This window comes from Neopelma chrysocephalum, unplaced genomic scaffold (assembly GCF_003984885.1).
Source record: "Neopelma chrysocephalum unplaced genomic scaffold, ASM398488v2 Primary Assembly neopelma1_103b, whole genome shotgun sequence".
NCBI classification, from domain to species: Eukaryota; Metazoa; Chordata; class Aves; order Passeriformes; family Pipridae; genus Neopelma; species Neopelma chrysocephalum.
The window spans coordinates 6866106-6880577 of NW_020897767.1; the positions used below are offsets into that span (position 1 = coordinate 6866106).

Sequence of the window (14472 nt, forward strand, 5' to 3'; positions counted from 1 at the left end):
GTACAAGAGTCTAAGCTAGAAAAAGACTCGAAAAGAGGATCCCAGCTCTGCTCCAGCACTCTGCAGACAGAAGAGACTGCAGACAGGGGCATTATAACTTGTTCTATACCACGAGCCAAATAGAATAACCGTCACAGTATTAACTACATATTTTTCTCAGCACAGAAGCCAAGCATTCAGCTCTACCTTTTCTGCTACCACTGGCAACATTTTACCATTTGTCTTCAATTTTAGGTTTGTTTTACCTCACAGATTGATCATTTACTTGTAGGTATCATTTTTCAAGAATTTATTCTGTATAATCTCAGTCAGACTAGATGTGGTTCAGAAAACCGGGCAAGACCAATATTCTCATGCCAAGGAAGAGAAAAGGAAAGAAAATATAAGACATGGGTGCTCTCACACTCTCATATTGTTTGGTCTTATGTATGGCACATGTCCTGATCAGTTCCTTTTTCAGTTGACAAGAGGCTTAAAATAAGGTCTTTTTAGGCAAGTGGGAAGGCACACAGAGGATGTGGGCATGCAGAGCATGTGGGTACACAGAGATAGAGGCAAATTGGAAGAAATCCAGTTATTAGTAAGCAATCTCTTTGGAAACTGCATGAGAGAGACACTCCTAGGGGTGTCAGCCTGGAAGAAGGAGCTACAGAAAAGCACTGTGGACAAAAGAAAAGAACCGCTCTGACTTAACAACACAATATACTTTAACTTGGTGAAAATATGACCCAATCTCAGTGCTGTTTTTCTGCTGCTCTGGTCTGCAGATGGGAGACAATACAGTAATTGCAATATTAAAGAAACAAAACTCTGGTATTATTACAGGAGAGAAAATGAGATTGCTCAGTTCTAAGGCTTTTAGTGAAATGTAATTTCCAAAATGCAGCATGTTTTTGGTTGCAGATATAAGAAAAGAAATAATTGAAATACACATTTGCTTATGACTGATTAAAGGTCACAAGGACTCCAACACCTTCAGTTTCCCATTATGTTTACCAGCTTCTGCATTTTCCAAAATTATTGTCATATCAAGACTATATTTTTCATTCTATCAGGAAGGTGTACGTAAATAGCAAAGGATCCACGTCATTCTAGTCAGAAGTTTCCTATCAAAAAGACTTCAAAATGTTCAACTGAATTATTTAAACATATTTCTTTTCAGAAAAATGGGTTTAGACAGAAGGGATACTTTTAAATTCAACATTATGCTTTATTCTACTGATCGAAATAAATTTGCTCGGGCATATGAGTATAGAAAACTCACCTTCCAGAAATTATCTACTTTGCCATAGACGAGAGATTGATTCTGCCTTTTGATGTCATTAATATGCTTAATGTCACTGGAATTCAGGTGCTGCTCTACCACAAATCCAAGGAAACTGTTATCTGGAGTGTGAGCTGTAAGAAACAGAGAATATTCAACACCTTTGAAAGTACCAGCTAATGTTACAATAGAGTGAACGTTGTCAGAAAGGAAGTTATAAGGAACATATTATTCAACAGATCATCTCCTTCATATTAATACTGAAAGATAAATTTGCTTGCTTTATTATCAAAAACAATTCTTATATTTCTGCCCATGTGCCTACTGAAGTAAGCAGCTATTTTCTGCCTTGTTTCTGATAATAAAAATTCTGCAGCTGGACCGATTCCAATGATAATGATTTTTTCCGTGTGTGCTAAGCTTTATTTTATTATTAGAGATAAAAGAAACAGAAGAAATCTAGCCTGACAATCTCAGAGATGCAATACCAACAATTTGAAAACCCCCTGGATTTATGCTTGTTATCAAAGCTGTTTGTTGCTCAATGGCATAAATAAATTTTACTGAATTTCTTGGGTTCACCTCTTACACCAGAATTGCTAACACCAACCATCCAACTCATTGTGTATTATGTATCCATGCTAATTACTGGCCGACAAAGTCACACTATGTAAATCAGAATATGAATGTCATTGCCTAATTCACCCAGATATAGCAATCATAAAATATTGAAAGGTAGCAAGTGAGGTTGGCAAAACTGTTCTTAATCCAATGCCCGGACAACAAAAGTGCACACAAAGGATAAGTAATTTACTCATAGTTTTTTCTATATTATTTTTAGCCTCTGTTGGTCTTTTTCCAGCAGTGACTTCCAGCAACACTGGCCACTGTTCTCCTCCTATAAAGGCACGGACATTTAGGTTCATTAAAACTGTTGTTTTGTTTTGGGGTTTTTTTGTGGACAGGGTGTTTAATTCCAGGGATGGACTCCAACATTCAAGGCTTCAGGCAAACATCCATGCCTACTACATAAAAGTTACTCCAACATGTGGGGTTTTTTGGCCTCTCTGAAAAGTATCATAACCTCACACAAAAAGGCTGCAATAAACACAGGATCTCCACTATAAGTCTCTCCCTTGTAATTCTGGCACACAAGCTGACAATTATTAAGCACATTTTGCAAAGTTAAAGAATCCAAACCAAAAAGAAACAAACAAACAAACAACCCTAAAGACAACACCCCAGGCACTCATGTTACATGCAATGTTAAATTTATAGTCAGAGTTATTAAAAAAAACAATTTTATTGCAATTATGAGGTTTTGCTTTTTGATTCCTGAAAATCAGCCAACTGGATAATGCAGTAGAAGGCAGAAACCATACACTGTGTACACATCCCTCTGCATTACATTTAGTCTTTCAAATGACACTGTTTTTCACAAAAAATGCCTCAGCAACTGTTCTGCACTCAGTTAGACCCAAGGACTTTTTAGAATTTTGCATAGGAAATGGCACATAGCAAATATGCCTGAAAAGGGGCATTTTTCCATCCTTTCATATTTTTGGATGAGAGACTGCATTCAATGGAGAGGCAAGGCAGTACACTCTCAAAAGAAAAATAAACCTTTGTTAAAGTTGGATTTAGAACTGGTGGAATTCAGTGCCTCAAACATCACTGACAGGAAGCACTCAGATGGATTTTTAAGCAAGGTCATGCAGTTTTAAAAGTACCAGTGCCAGTATTTTGCATAAAAGTATTTGAACTAAAAAAATAAAAGAAACCAAAAACATAAAAAGGGGAAAAACCTCTCATGCTTCTGGAAAACTCAGAGAACAGTCAAGCACTTGGTAATATGCCACAGGTTTGAATATGACATGCTTGTTGCTCAGTAATAATTTTCTGCCCTTATAATCAAAGTTCTCAAAACATAATAGAGTCTGGGGTTCTTGGGAAGCTGTCCAGGGTTCCAATCTGCCATAAAATCTTCAGTGATGCATAATATGCACTTTTAATCACAACCTCATAAAGACGGTGTTATCTCTGCAGCAGAGAACAAACAACAAATATAAACTTTAAATATCAAAAAACATGCCAACTCATCTGCACCTAGTAAAAAAAAAAGTAAGATCCTTGAACAATCTACAGCACTGGAACCACTCAGGTTTCAGAATGAGTTTGCCTGCAATCTATTTACCACTTTTCCTGCAAAGGAAAACCCACAGTCATTTCCAGTAGCAAAAATTGGAAATGGTTACTTATTAAGATTCCAATATAGTCATATGCTTTGGAAAATTCATTATGAAGTGATTTTCTCTGAACGAGAGGCTGTAACAGCAGTCTGTACTGCCACAAAAGAGATCTCTAGAGAGATTTACTTTCTTCTGCATTTCATGGAGTGGGACTGAGTGGTGCACGCACACAGCTGTACCACAAGTATTCATCCAACTATTTTCCTCAAGTGCATCACCACCCTTGGTGTTACCTTGAACAGGACCTCACATACAAATTTCCCAACAGCTGGACTACTTAAATAAAGCAAGATTGAGCTCCTTTTCTGTTTAGGACATGTACCAATAAATATTAGCAAATGTGGATACAGAACAAGCTCTGCTTACTAATGTCCAGAGACAAACTCTGCAACCACTTCCAAGTCACATTTCACCACCACATGTTTTGTTACTTGCTTCCAAACAACTGTGAATGCAGTCTTTTATCTTTCGAACAACCTTCACTTATATTTCTCCTGAAAAACTTGCAGAGCAAATGTTGACAGACAAAATATGCCTCTCTCAAGAATTTTACAGGGCAACTGAAATCAAAAGCATGTCAAGCAGACAGCAGCACGTATAATTCTGCTGTGAAAAGCAGAAAAGTTTGAAAGACTTGACTATGAAGTCTGATGAGAGGGAACAGTGCGTGCCCTGGCCTGAGTCTCAGACGAGGACCAGCACCAAACTGTGGAGGCTGGCTGGTCATTACCAAGTGTTTCCTTACAGATTTGGGCTGAGCAGCTGCTGCACACAACATACACTGCCCTAAGCCTTGCTTACCCTCCAGCCAGCTGGCAGTAGTGACTTTCTGCACCTTTCAGAGATAACACACTTAAACTACTACTACCATGTGCAAGAGAATGACCCTTTGATTTTAGAATCTAGTGCCATAAAGTCAAAGACTAGGTCTAGAGCAGGTGACAGTAATCATTTAATCTGACCCAATTTACAGAGAATTTATATTATTTTTTGTTTGTTTTGTTTCTTTTTTAGGTTTGGTTGGGGGATTTTTTGGAACATAATTATTGATGCTTGGAAGATCTACAGCAATGCTGAAATCTACTGCTTATTTTTCAATAGCTTTGTACATTGCTGGCAACTAAATGTTAATCAGTTCCCATCAGAATAAACACTCACAACATGAAAACCCATTAGGTGAAAATTTTGAGAAAGCCACAAAAAAGTAGAGGCAAAAATTTTTTTTTGCTGAGCGTTTATCAACCCTGAATGCAAAGAAATTGCAAAAGAATGGTGCTTCTCACTTGCTGAGGGACAAAAGCAGAAATAGAACACTATAGCTAACATAGTTACAAACTTCAGTTCAACATGATGAAATGCAGGAGTGCAGTTTATAAAAATGTGATCGAGCAAGTCTGTCAAAAATCTATTGCTCCGTTGTGAGATTACAGAAGTCAAAACTAACAAAAGCTCACTGACACTTGAGGGAAAAGCCAAGCACCACTTTCCACAGGCATCCAGAGAATAAAGTTCCCTACCACTCTTTGTATTAGGTTGATATTCTTATTTTCTGATTGCTGGATAAAGGCATGACAGAGCTTTTGCACAGACTACAGACACTTACCTACATGATTCTGCCCATTTAGCAGCTGCATTTTATTAAACCATGAATTTGTCTTTCACGATAAAAAGATTCTTCTTAATGACAGCACTCCTTTTTTTAAAGTTCTAAATTACTTATTAACAGAGGGGTACTTACGGAACATTGTATAAAACTGCTGTGGATTAAGGTTCCACTTTCCCCATGGTGTCTTGTGGCCTTTAGACTGGGCATAGTGGGCATGGTTAAACTCTGGTTCAGTTCCAAAGGAATCCAGAACTCTTAGCATACACCTAAAAGAGAAAAACAAATTTACTGTAGGTACACATACATATGTATATTTAAGAATATATATCTCTCTCTCTATATATATATATATCTATGATAATTAACATGTTTTTTGTCTTTGCAACTGCGGATGGTGTAAAAACTGAAGGTACATTTTAATTTCAAACGTTTCTGTTCATATTACATTCACAAAGACATCATGAACAGAAAATTCAAGGATATATCAGACATTCAAATAACAACCCTGGAGCTTATTTTGGGTTTCTTTGTTCTTACAGAATGAAGTTATGCTTTAGCATCCAAGTAGAGCTTATTGGAATGCTACAGTGGTCACCTGCATTTCCTAAGGCTCTGAAGTAGAATTTAGGCAGAAGAAGAGAGGATTCTTCATCTATTTTCTGAAGTTCTCAACCATTACCACAAAATCAAGTGCAGCAGCTGAGGGCCACATGCCAAGAAGATCAGAGCAGAACACTACTTTGGACAATTGTATTTAGGCTCCAAGTTCTGACTCTTAGACCTACTGAAGAAGCATTGAAGACAGCTTAATTTGCTGAGCTCTTCCAGTCAGACAGACCATTTATTTGTTTATGAAACATTTTATCACAGACTTTTGAAGAAACAATATCGAAGTCAAATGCCTGCAAAAACCAGCATACGAGAGAGAGAAACTCTGGCACTGGATCACAAAGGGCCTGGGATGAGACAATCACACCCACTCTTTATTTAAACTCCTATTAATGACTTGAAAAACAAATCACTTCATTTACAAGCGTCTCCTTTCAAAAAAAAGGCCCATAGTACAGAACAGGCAGAAAAAGTCTCAGTGTGAAGAAGACAGCATGTTATAGCATGTACATTCTAGAAGTTATGTTTCCAAAATGCAGCCTGCCAGACCTTTGACATGGCCTGGGCAGGAACTTTATGGCCATCACAGTGGCCACTGGCTCCACTGCAAATGAACTGGATTATACAGCTCCAAAGCTGCTGACCCTGCCATTCTTCAACCCCCCAGAAACATTTCAGAAAAGATTTATACAGGATGTGCTTCCACACCATGCGCAATTGTGTTATAAACACACGAACTCTTATCACTGCATATTGTATCACCAGGCTTGTACATGCTGAGAAAAAAACACAACCTCATGGGTGGCAGAGAAGGGAGTTGGCTGCAAAAGTTAATGTTAATGATGGCTTTATTTTCCCCAGTTTTAAACATTTCCCACGTGAAAGAATTTAGCCCTCAAAAGGCTAAAGAACTTAGCTCCAACCATTTTTGGCTTTAAAAGATGAAAGAATTTAGTCCCCAAAATACATTTACATATTTCTTATATATTGTTCGTTTCTCTGAAGTATTCATTGATTTGGGAACTAGAAAAAAGACCCAGCAACATTTAAACTCTCATATGAAATGCTACCTTTGTATTTCAAAGTACAAATTGATCAAAATTATATTTTTTTAAACCTTCACAGAGATCTTTCAAGCAAAAAGAAAGTCAAAATATACAACACATTATGATTCACCAAACAACAAAGCTGACAGATCAGTTTCTGTGCAATGTTTTATGTCAACTGTTCTCAATGAAAATATTTTACAACAGTGGCAATTATCTCTGCATCATATAAAATACTCCAGCAGGACCAAAACAACTTCTGCACTGATGAATCATTCAGTAATAAAAACCCTCTTATTTCTTGGCAGGCCTTAAAACAAAATTCCTTTCAAATATACAGCTTTTGGCCAGGTACTTGAGTACAGGGGAATGAAAAATGGGATAAAGCTACTGAAAAACTTCAACATTACTGGAGTTTGTCAAATCATATAAGTAAAGAGCACTACGTTGCTCAAAGTGCTTTGTTTCCTCTTTTTCCTGTGTCCAGATTTAAGATATGTAGCACTAACGGTTCACAGGGATACATGAAACTATGTCCAGTACACACAGGGTCTCAATCAGGGCAGGAAATGTCATGCATCAGAAAGCTAAACCAGAAAGCAGGGAAAACAAAAAATATTTATGTGATTCAGGAATAAAATAAGCCAGAAAAACGATCGTAGCAAAAAGTGCAAGTGTGTGCAGAAATGGTATGAGAGATCAAAGCTTCAAGTGGTGAAACCAATCCCTGAAATGCAGCAGAAAAGAATTGCTAAAGATTTAAAACCTAGAAATGAATGTAATTAATAGCAGTTATGCTGAACTGACATTTTAATATATGTAGGAATACCTCAACTGGTTACCCTAGTACCATATTCTCCATTTGTTTCACTTCATGGTTTAAATGTCTTTCAATATTTTTTTATTTATTTTCGCATACAATGCCTTAGCATTTCTAAAGTGAAATAATTATTTTTGAAAATGACAAAACTTGGGTTTTTTTATTAAATCAGGGATATATTTTAAATAAAAATCTTAATTTGGTGTACATTTAAATTCAGTTTTTCACTCTGTTACCCCCTTCCTTCCTAAAATGTCACCTAGTTTTAGCAGTGAAGCTGCAGAGAATTACAGCATGCCCTGAAATTGGTGTCAGACTGATAAGTGTATTCTCTGCCTAATTAAAAAGATGACTGGTGGGTAGCAAACTGCTTTAGAAACATCCATATTAAACTCTCTTTTTTGTGTAACACATTAGAAGTTACCATTTTGGCGCTTACAAAAAAAAATCAGACAAAAGTAACCCACGATTATTTAAAGGGAGCTTTTTTCCATAAATATTGGGCAGCAGCACAATCTTAACTGGGGTGTCCTAGTGGAAGTATTTATACACATTTATTCATACACTTCTCCCATCTGATGTTATAATTTTTCTCTAGTTCCATCTACTTCATCTCTGTTTAAACAAGCAACCCGGTGCAGCATAAACTGTTAAATAAAGAGTACATAAAAGCAGTGGCTGCAGACCCTGGGAGCAGGGTGGTTGAAATCCAACTAGTTCTGCTTTGGAAGCTCTGCAGGTGCCCTGAGCTCTGGCACAGCAATGTGCCAGCACAGACACACGGACTCCAGTCTGTCCTGACTTATGTCCAGCCAGCTCAGACCAAGAGCAGCTCCTATCTGCCCGTGGAAATCCTCACAGACAGACACACATTAACTTTCAGGCCACACATTTAAAGCAAAAACTTAAGTTAGAAAATAACCCTCCTAAAACAGATGTATTCTAGAGAACATACATGAAGCAGGAACGTTGCTCATTTTTCAGGATAGCTGTCATGTTAATTTATTTCAAGAAAAACGCCAGTTGGATTTTTGGCATATGGGAATGAGTCATTGCTAGAGAGACTGTAGAAAAATGAAAAAATACCAGATTCTTATATGCTGTATGGAGGATGTGGGTGCTAAGAAAGGCAATGGGCTGCACTTCTCTAACTATATTAAGCTACTAATTTTTATGTTGTTTTATTGCACATAAACTGCATTAAAATATCCCAACTTCAGAGCTGAAAAACCCAGCATGTCCAGGCATTCTTCTGCTTGAAAATAAGGTGCACTCGAAAATGAGATCTGTTTTGCTATATTCATGCTATTTACAGCACCAATTATACCACAGATAAAGCAAGTACTACCAAAAGTCACTGGTGCTACAGAGCTCAGCTGCACAAAGCAGTATTTCAGAAATACTCCCTCCCCAAAGCAGCAGAGTCATCCTTTCGAGATAACAGTTCTAGAAACCTGATTTGCAATTACCAAAAATTACCTCAGGGTTCAAGTTCACCCAGAAAGATTATATAAAGCACTCTTACCAAGAGACTGCTCTGAAGGCAGAGGGTTATTCCACTACTCTATTCCAAACTGAAGCGAATAAAAATGTTTTAATTCATTTGTATTTGAGTTTGGTCTGCATAAACCAGACTGAGCTGACCTGCACATGTCTAATGAGAAACACTTCTTTAAAGACAAACAAATATTTCTACTGACATTAAATACAACTGAGAGAGAAAGCAAAGTTTGTAAAGAACAACAGCTATACAGCAGCTTTATTTTTGATAATGTTTATTTTACTGGAATTAATTAAACAGAAACACACAACTATACTGTTATACTACACTTAGTGTTTTCAAGTTAAAAATATTTTGATGACAAAATTTATGAGGTAACTCAGGATGCTGAGAGAAAAAAAAATGATTGCAAGAGGATCCTGAAATAGGAGACAGCATGTATGAAGCTATGAATTAATTCTCCTGCTTCAATCAATTCTGCAGTCTCTGCTAGACTCTGGACCCTGTTTTGGACACTGAACTTTAGACAAAGGATCAAGTAATTAGAGAGATTCACAGCAAATGCAACAAGTTTGATGAAAGGTGTACAAAACCTGAATTTTGTATGTAATGATTCAAACTCCTAAATTTATTTTTTAAAAAACAAATTGAAGTAAAAGCAGTATATAAGACATCCTAGAGTCTGGCAGAGAGGAGAAGAAAGTAATTTGTTCCCCAGAACCATATTAGAATAACCAATAATGGGCACTTAGCAAGAAACTAGGCCAAGAAAAACACTTTAAAGAAAATCTTAGCTACATAAAACAATATGCTGGGGCATCTTTTGCAGTCTTCAGTAAAAGATTGGGCAAAAGTCTCTCATGAAGGACAAATGCACCCTATATATTTTTCAGCAAGGCCATGGACTAGATGAGGCTCCTTTCCATTTTCCATCAAATCCAGTATTGTGGAAGAAATACAATAAGATATTCTTAATTCGAAAGCCTGACAAAAACTACTACTCTACCTAAGGTATTTAGAATTAAATCCAGTTCTGCTCTCCTAATCCAGAAAACATCAGCCGTTACCACAAAATAGGAATCAATGAAAAGTGGATTGATAATTCAAGATTTAATGATTCTATGAAACAGAAAAGAAAAATTGAACAGCTAATCTAATAATCTCAGTATCGTGGTGTATTTCCTTATCTTTGTTATAGAATATACCAAGTAGGAAATTGAAAGCAAACAGGAAGAAACATTTAAAATTTATGAGAAAGTTTCATATGCTGACTGCAGTACTGGATGTGATTGCCTAGTGACAATTACCTCTGGCAGACAGACAACCAACTGTAGCTCAGTGGAAAATGGGATTATCTTTATTAGCAGGCTGCTAAAAACTAGAATATCCGTTTACTCCCCTGCTTCAAAAAAGAGATTAAGAGTAATCTAATCTGCAATGTTGATCACAGTACTCCCACTTAAAATCACACTGGAAAGACCCAATGCTCTAGAAAATCCTAGGGTTGTAAGAACACACTTTTTCTGCCTGCAGTGAACACCTTTCAATATCTTCCTTCAAGTAGGATTTACTGGATTTATGGATCATGAAACACAGCTAATTCGACTAGGCATAGAAGAATCAAAGTCAGTAATTTAGATTTGGTTTTCTTTTGTGCTGATAGGTATTTGTACAACACACGGGAGGCTTGCTGATCTAAAGTTATTGACAAAAAAAAAAAGAGGTTCTAAAACTGCAGACACCAAGAAGACTGTACAAAGTAATTTCTTGTGACCCTCATCTTCCGTTTTTAATGGAAGGATGTTTATAGACTAAAGAAGCAACAATAACTGCTGTTTATTCTTCGGGCCTGCCCCTAAAGACAACTCTCAGTATCTTAAGGAACGGAACAGAGAAAATTGCAATGGCCAATACAATCAGAATAGATAAATCTCCAGGATCATCGACCCAGTATGGTTACAAACATCAACAAGGAAAACATACCTTTGGTATTCCAATTAAACAACAAAATCCAATAATCTCTCAGCTCATCTACTAATTTACAGAACATAGCAGTGGTGGGGGGTGGGTAAAGAAGGCAGGGAAAGAGGGGCAAAGATGATGGCTGAAGAAGATAATATAATTCATTAAGATGAAAAATGCTTGAATCCAAGAATCTCAAGCTTGCTGGAGGGGATAATGATGGCATGCAAGAAACAGGTAATAAATAGCTCCTTTATTCCTCAGAGCTAAAGACAACAGAGAACCACATTTTCACTTTTAAATAAATTCAAGTTCAGATGAGTGGACTCACCTCAGTATTTCTACATGTGTTATTCAACAAAAGCTCTTTAAAAAAGCAGTTTAGAGGTCAAATAAGTGTTATACTTACTGGTAATGAACCCATGATGGACCAAGGGTTTTCTTAAACTGAGTGAGTCCCACGATATCAATGTAAATGAGTTCTACAATTTTATCTCCCTGGGTAGGGCAGCCAGATCTGTTACCTACAACCTTCTTCATAATCCTAAACAAAAAAAGAAGGAATATGGAAAAACATTACTTTCCAAATACCTTGAGTTGATGCTGTAATACTACTTATTCCAATCATTCCAGTTTCCAAAAAAGTGTTACTCTTTTACTGTTTCCAAATCTCAAACCATATAAGAACACTCAAATTCAAGAGATGCTCAGAACTTATTAAAGAACGTTTATATCTCACTAAAGTGATAATTTTTACGAAAAACCTCACCTAGTTTAAACAAGAGAGTAATATGGTTGGAATGTTAAAAAACAGTGTGCTTTAAATTACTGAGGTTATATTTAAATTATAAAAATTATTTAAAACGATTTCTGACTTCCATTGACAGCTTTTCAGTACAAGAGTTCTCTATGCTGTCATGTTTGTTAATAAAAAATGAAAGCTACAGAAAAAGTGTATCTGCTCATGCTTAAAACAGATGTTTTATGTCTTATGCTGAACTACTAGGAAAAGCAGGACAACCAAGAGTGAGGTAGCAATTTGACCTGACATAAGCAATTAACTACATCAAAAGTAATGTGTTTAAAGGATTTAAACCTTTATTTTAAAATGAGATACTGAGTGAAGAATAGCAGAAACTGAAGAAGAGGACACAGAATTAGGCTAGTCTGTAACATTTCCTAGTGCAGCTGGTTAAAGCACCTGGAATGTTAAAGTCTAAGCTGCTTAGTTTAAATTTTACAACATTCATTTATGAAGTCCCAGGAGCCTGGAGCTACAATGAAAACACATTATCCTTTCCATGGCACATATACTTAGCTCATGAAAATAATCTTATCGTCTGTTTAGTGAATTATCACTTTCATTTTACGCTTCAAGAAATTATATACTGCTAATAGAAGCTTCAAGAGTTTACAATTCTTTTCTTTTAATGCCAGTCTCAAAAGTGAAAGTAATCTCCTTACTCCTTGAGCTCTGCCAGTGAAGCTGAAATCCTGATGTCATGGCCCAGTAAGTAGAGAGATGTAATTAAATCACTCCACTGGACTAATTCACCAAGTGGGCCACCACTAAACGCATTTTCTGCAATCTTGAATCCAGATTCTTTTGTCAAAAGCCCCAAATGAACAAGGATCTGGAAAGGAAAGTCACATGTTAGAGTTATCGACATTAAACAAGCAACTGTTATACCTTAGGGCATTTTTTCTTTCCATTAAATTCCAACTACAGTCAAAAAAAACCCCAAAAAATCAACGACAATGACCCAATACTTCCACCCCAATAATTTAATTTTGTAATGAAGGCAAAGACTAAGAATCTCAAGCAAGGAGCTGAGCTGCAGCCAGCCAGGCTTAAGAGAGGGTAGAAACATTACTGTGCCTGGCCTGCTGCCATACAGAACTGGCTCCAGTAAGAAAAGGCAGGAAGGAAAACCTGTTGTTGTGTTTACAACTTTTGGCTTTATCTTAATTAGTCAAGATAGTAAAAAAAAAAAATTAAATCAAATGAAATAGACGTTTTTCAAGAATCTCATGGTTTTAAAATGGAACTCATTACAGGAGGTCTAAACTGATCCAATCCAAAGTTGTGGACCACTTTCAGTCTACTCAAACCCAAACCTGACGTACACCATTTAAAGTCTGAATTCTGGACAACAAAGATGTACAGCTCCTATGACTACGTAAGAACTCCAGCGTCATCAGCTTGCAGTAAATTTGCAGCTTCTCCCTTTAGAAACTTCTACATAGTCTCTGTTTTATCCAAAACTAAAGAGGTCAGAAAATTTACTCCCAGATTGACTTATGGAAAGCACGTAAAACTTTTGTAAAGCAAACACCCATTGTAACACAATATCAAGCAGCAAAATATTTCTTGAAAAGAGGCACAAGCACAAACAGGAGCCTTTAAGACATGTTTGGTATTTCCACTCTGAAACAAGAAGCTTGAAAGAGCCTATATAACTGCAAGTGACAGGAATAAAAATGTCCTCATTTACCTTTTTTCGTTTTCTTTTCTCCAAATTCTGTTTTTCTGCAAGTGATTTGATTGCTTCAATCCAGGTATCAGCCATTCGTCTGATGCGCAACATCATCCACCTGAACTCCTCATGTCTTGACATCATTTTGTAGAGATTATCAAAGTTGATGCGAATTTCAGCCTTCAATTAAAGCATTAATGAAAAACCCCAAACATTAGTTATCCTTCAGTGTACTTTCCAGAAGTGGCAAAAATGCTCAGATGTCAACTTTGTGCTTTGTATTCCTCTTTTATAGAAAGAAACAGAAAAAAAGGATGCACTCCTAGCACAAGTTGAGATTTTAGTCCAAATATTAAAGATATATTTAAACAGACATTCCTAAGCTACATGAATTACTGCTATTTTTATTAGTGGCATTTGGCAGCTCAGAATATGTTTACAATGTTTCACAATGTGTTTATTTCTCTTTATTTTTGCTCATGTGCTTCAAAAGGAGATTAAAGTACATCTAAAACACAATACAGAACAGTATGCTGAAGAGTCGTGTGTACCATGAATCTTCTAAATACAAGGATGTCTCCAAGTATCCCATAAAGGAAGAAACATTACTAGGGTATAATTTTTAAAGGAAATACTCATTTTAAAGCTGATCTAAGAACAATTGGTTTTGCAAAATGAGACAGCCTATATCTATGTTATGTAAGCAACGTTCATACACAGCCCAGCAATTATCTTAAATTATCTTAAAATACCTAAGTGCTACATAATTAGGCTGTAACAATTTAGAAACAACTCTATGTGCTGTGGAGTTTTTAAAGGGAAAAAAATTAGGAGTAATCAAAATGTTACTACAAATCTGAAATGGATATAAGCCTTTTCCAGTAAGGCACTTTTATTAAAAAGGCCCAGATTTATGGGACAATAAAAATGGACATTTT

General features: G+C 36.4%; 1 protein-coding gene across 1 annotated transcript in view; it reads right to left on the minus strand.

Moving 5' to 3' along the window:
• Positions 1 to 14472, minus strand: part of MGAT5 (alpha-1,6-mannosylglycoprotein 6-beta-N-acetylglucosaminyltransferase) — a 121480-nt gene that overhangs the window by 32638 nt on the left and 74370 nt on the right. The window contains exons 7-11 of the mRNA XM_027695918.1: positions 13553 to 13714; positions 12522 to 12691; positions 11467 to 11601; positions 5252 to 5385; positions 1265 to 1398 (exon numbers count right to left, since the gene is read on the minus strand). Of these exons, the coding sequence (XP_027551719.1) occupies positions 1265 to 1398; positions 5252 to 5385; positions 11467 to 11601; positions 12522 to 12691; positions 13553 to 13714 (735 nt within the window). The remainder of the gene's footprint in view (positions 1 to 1264; positions 1399 to 5251; positions 5386 to 11466; positions 11602 to 12521; positions 12692 to 13552; positions 13715 to 14472) is intronic.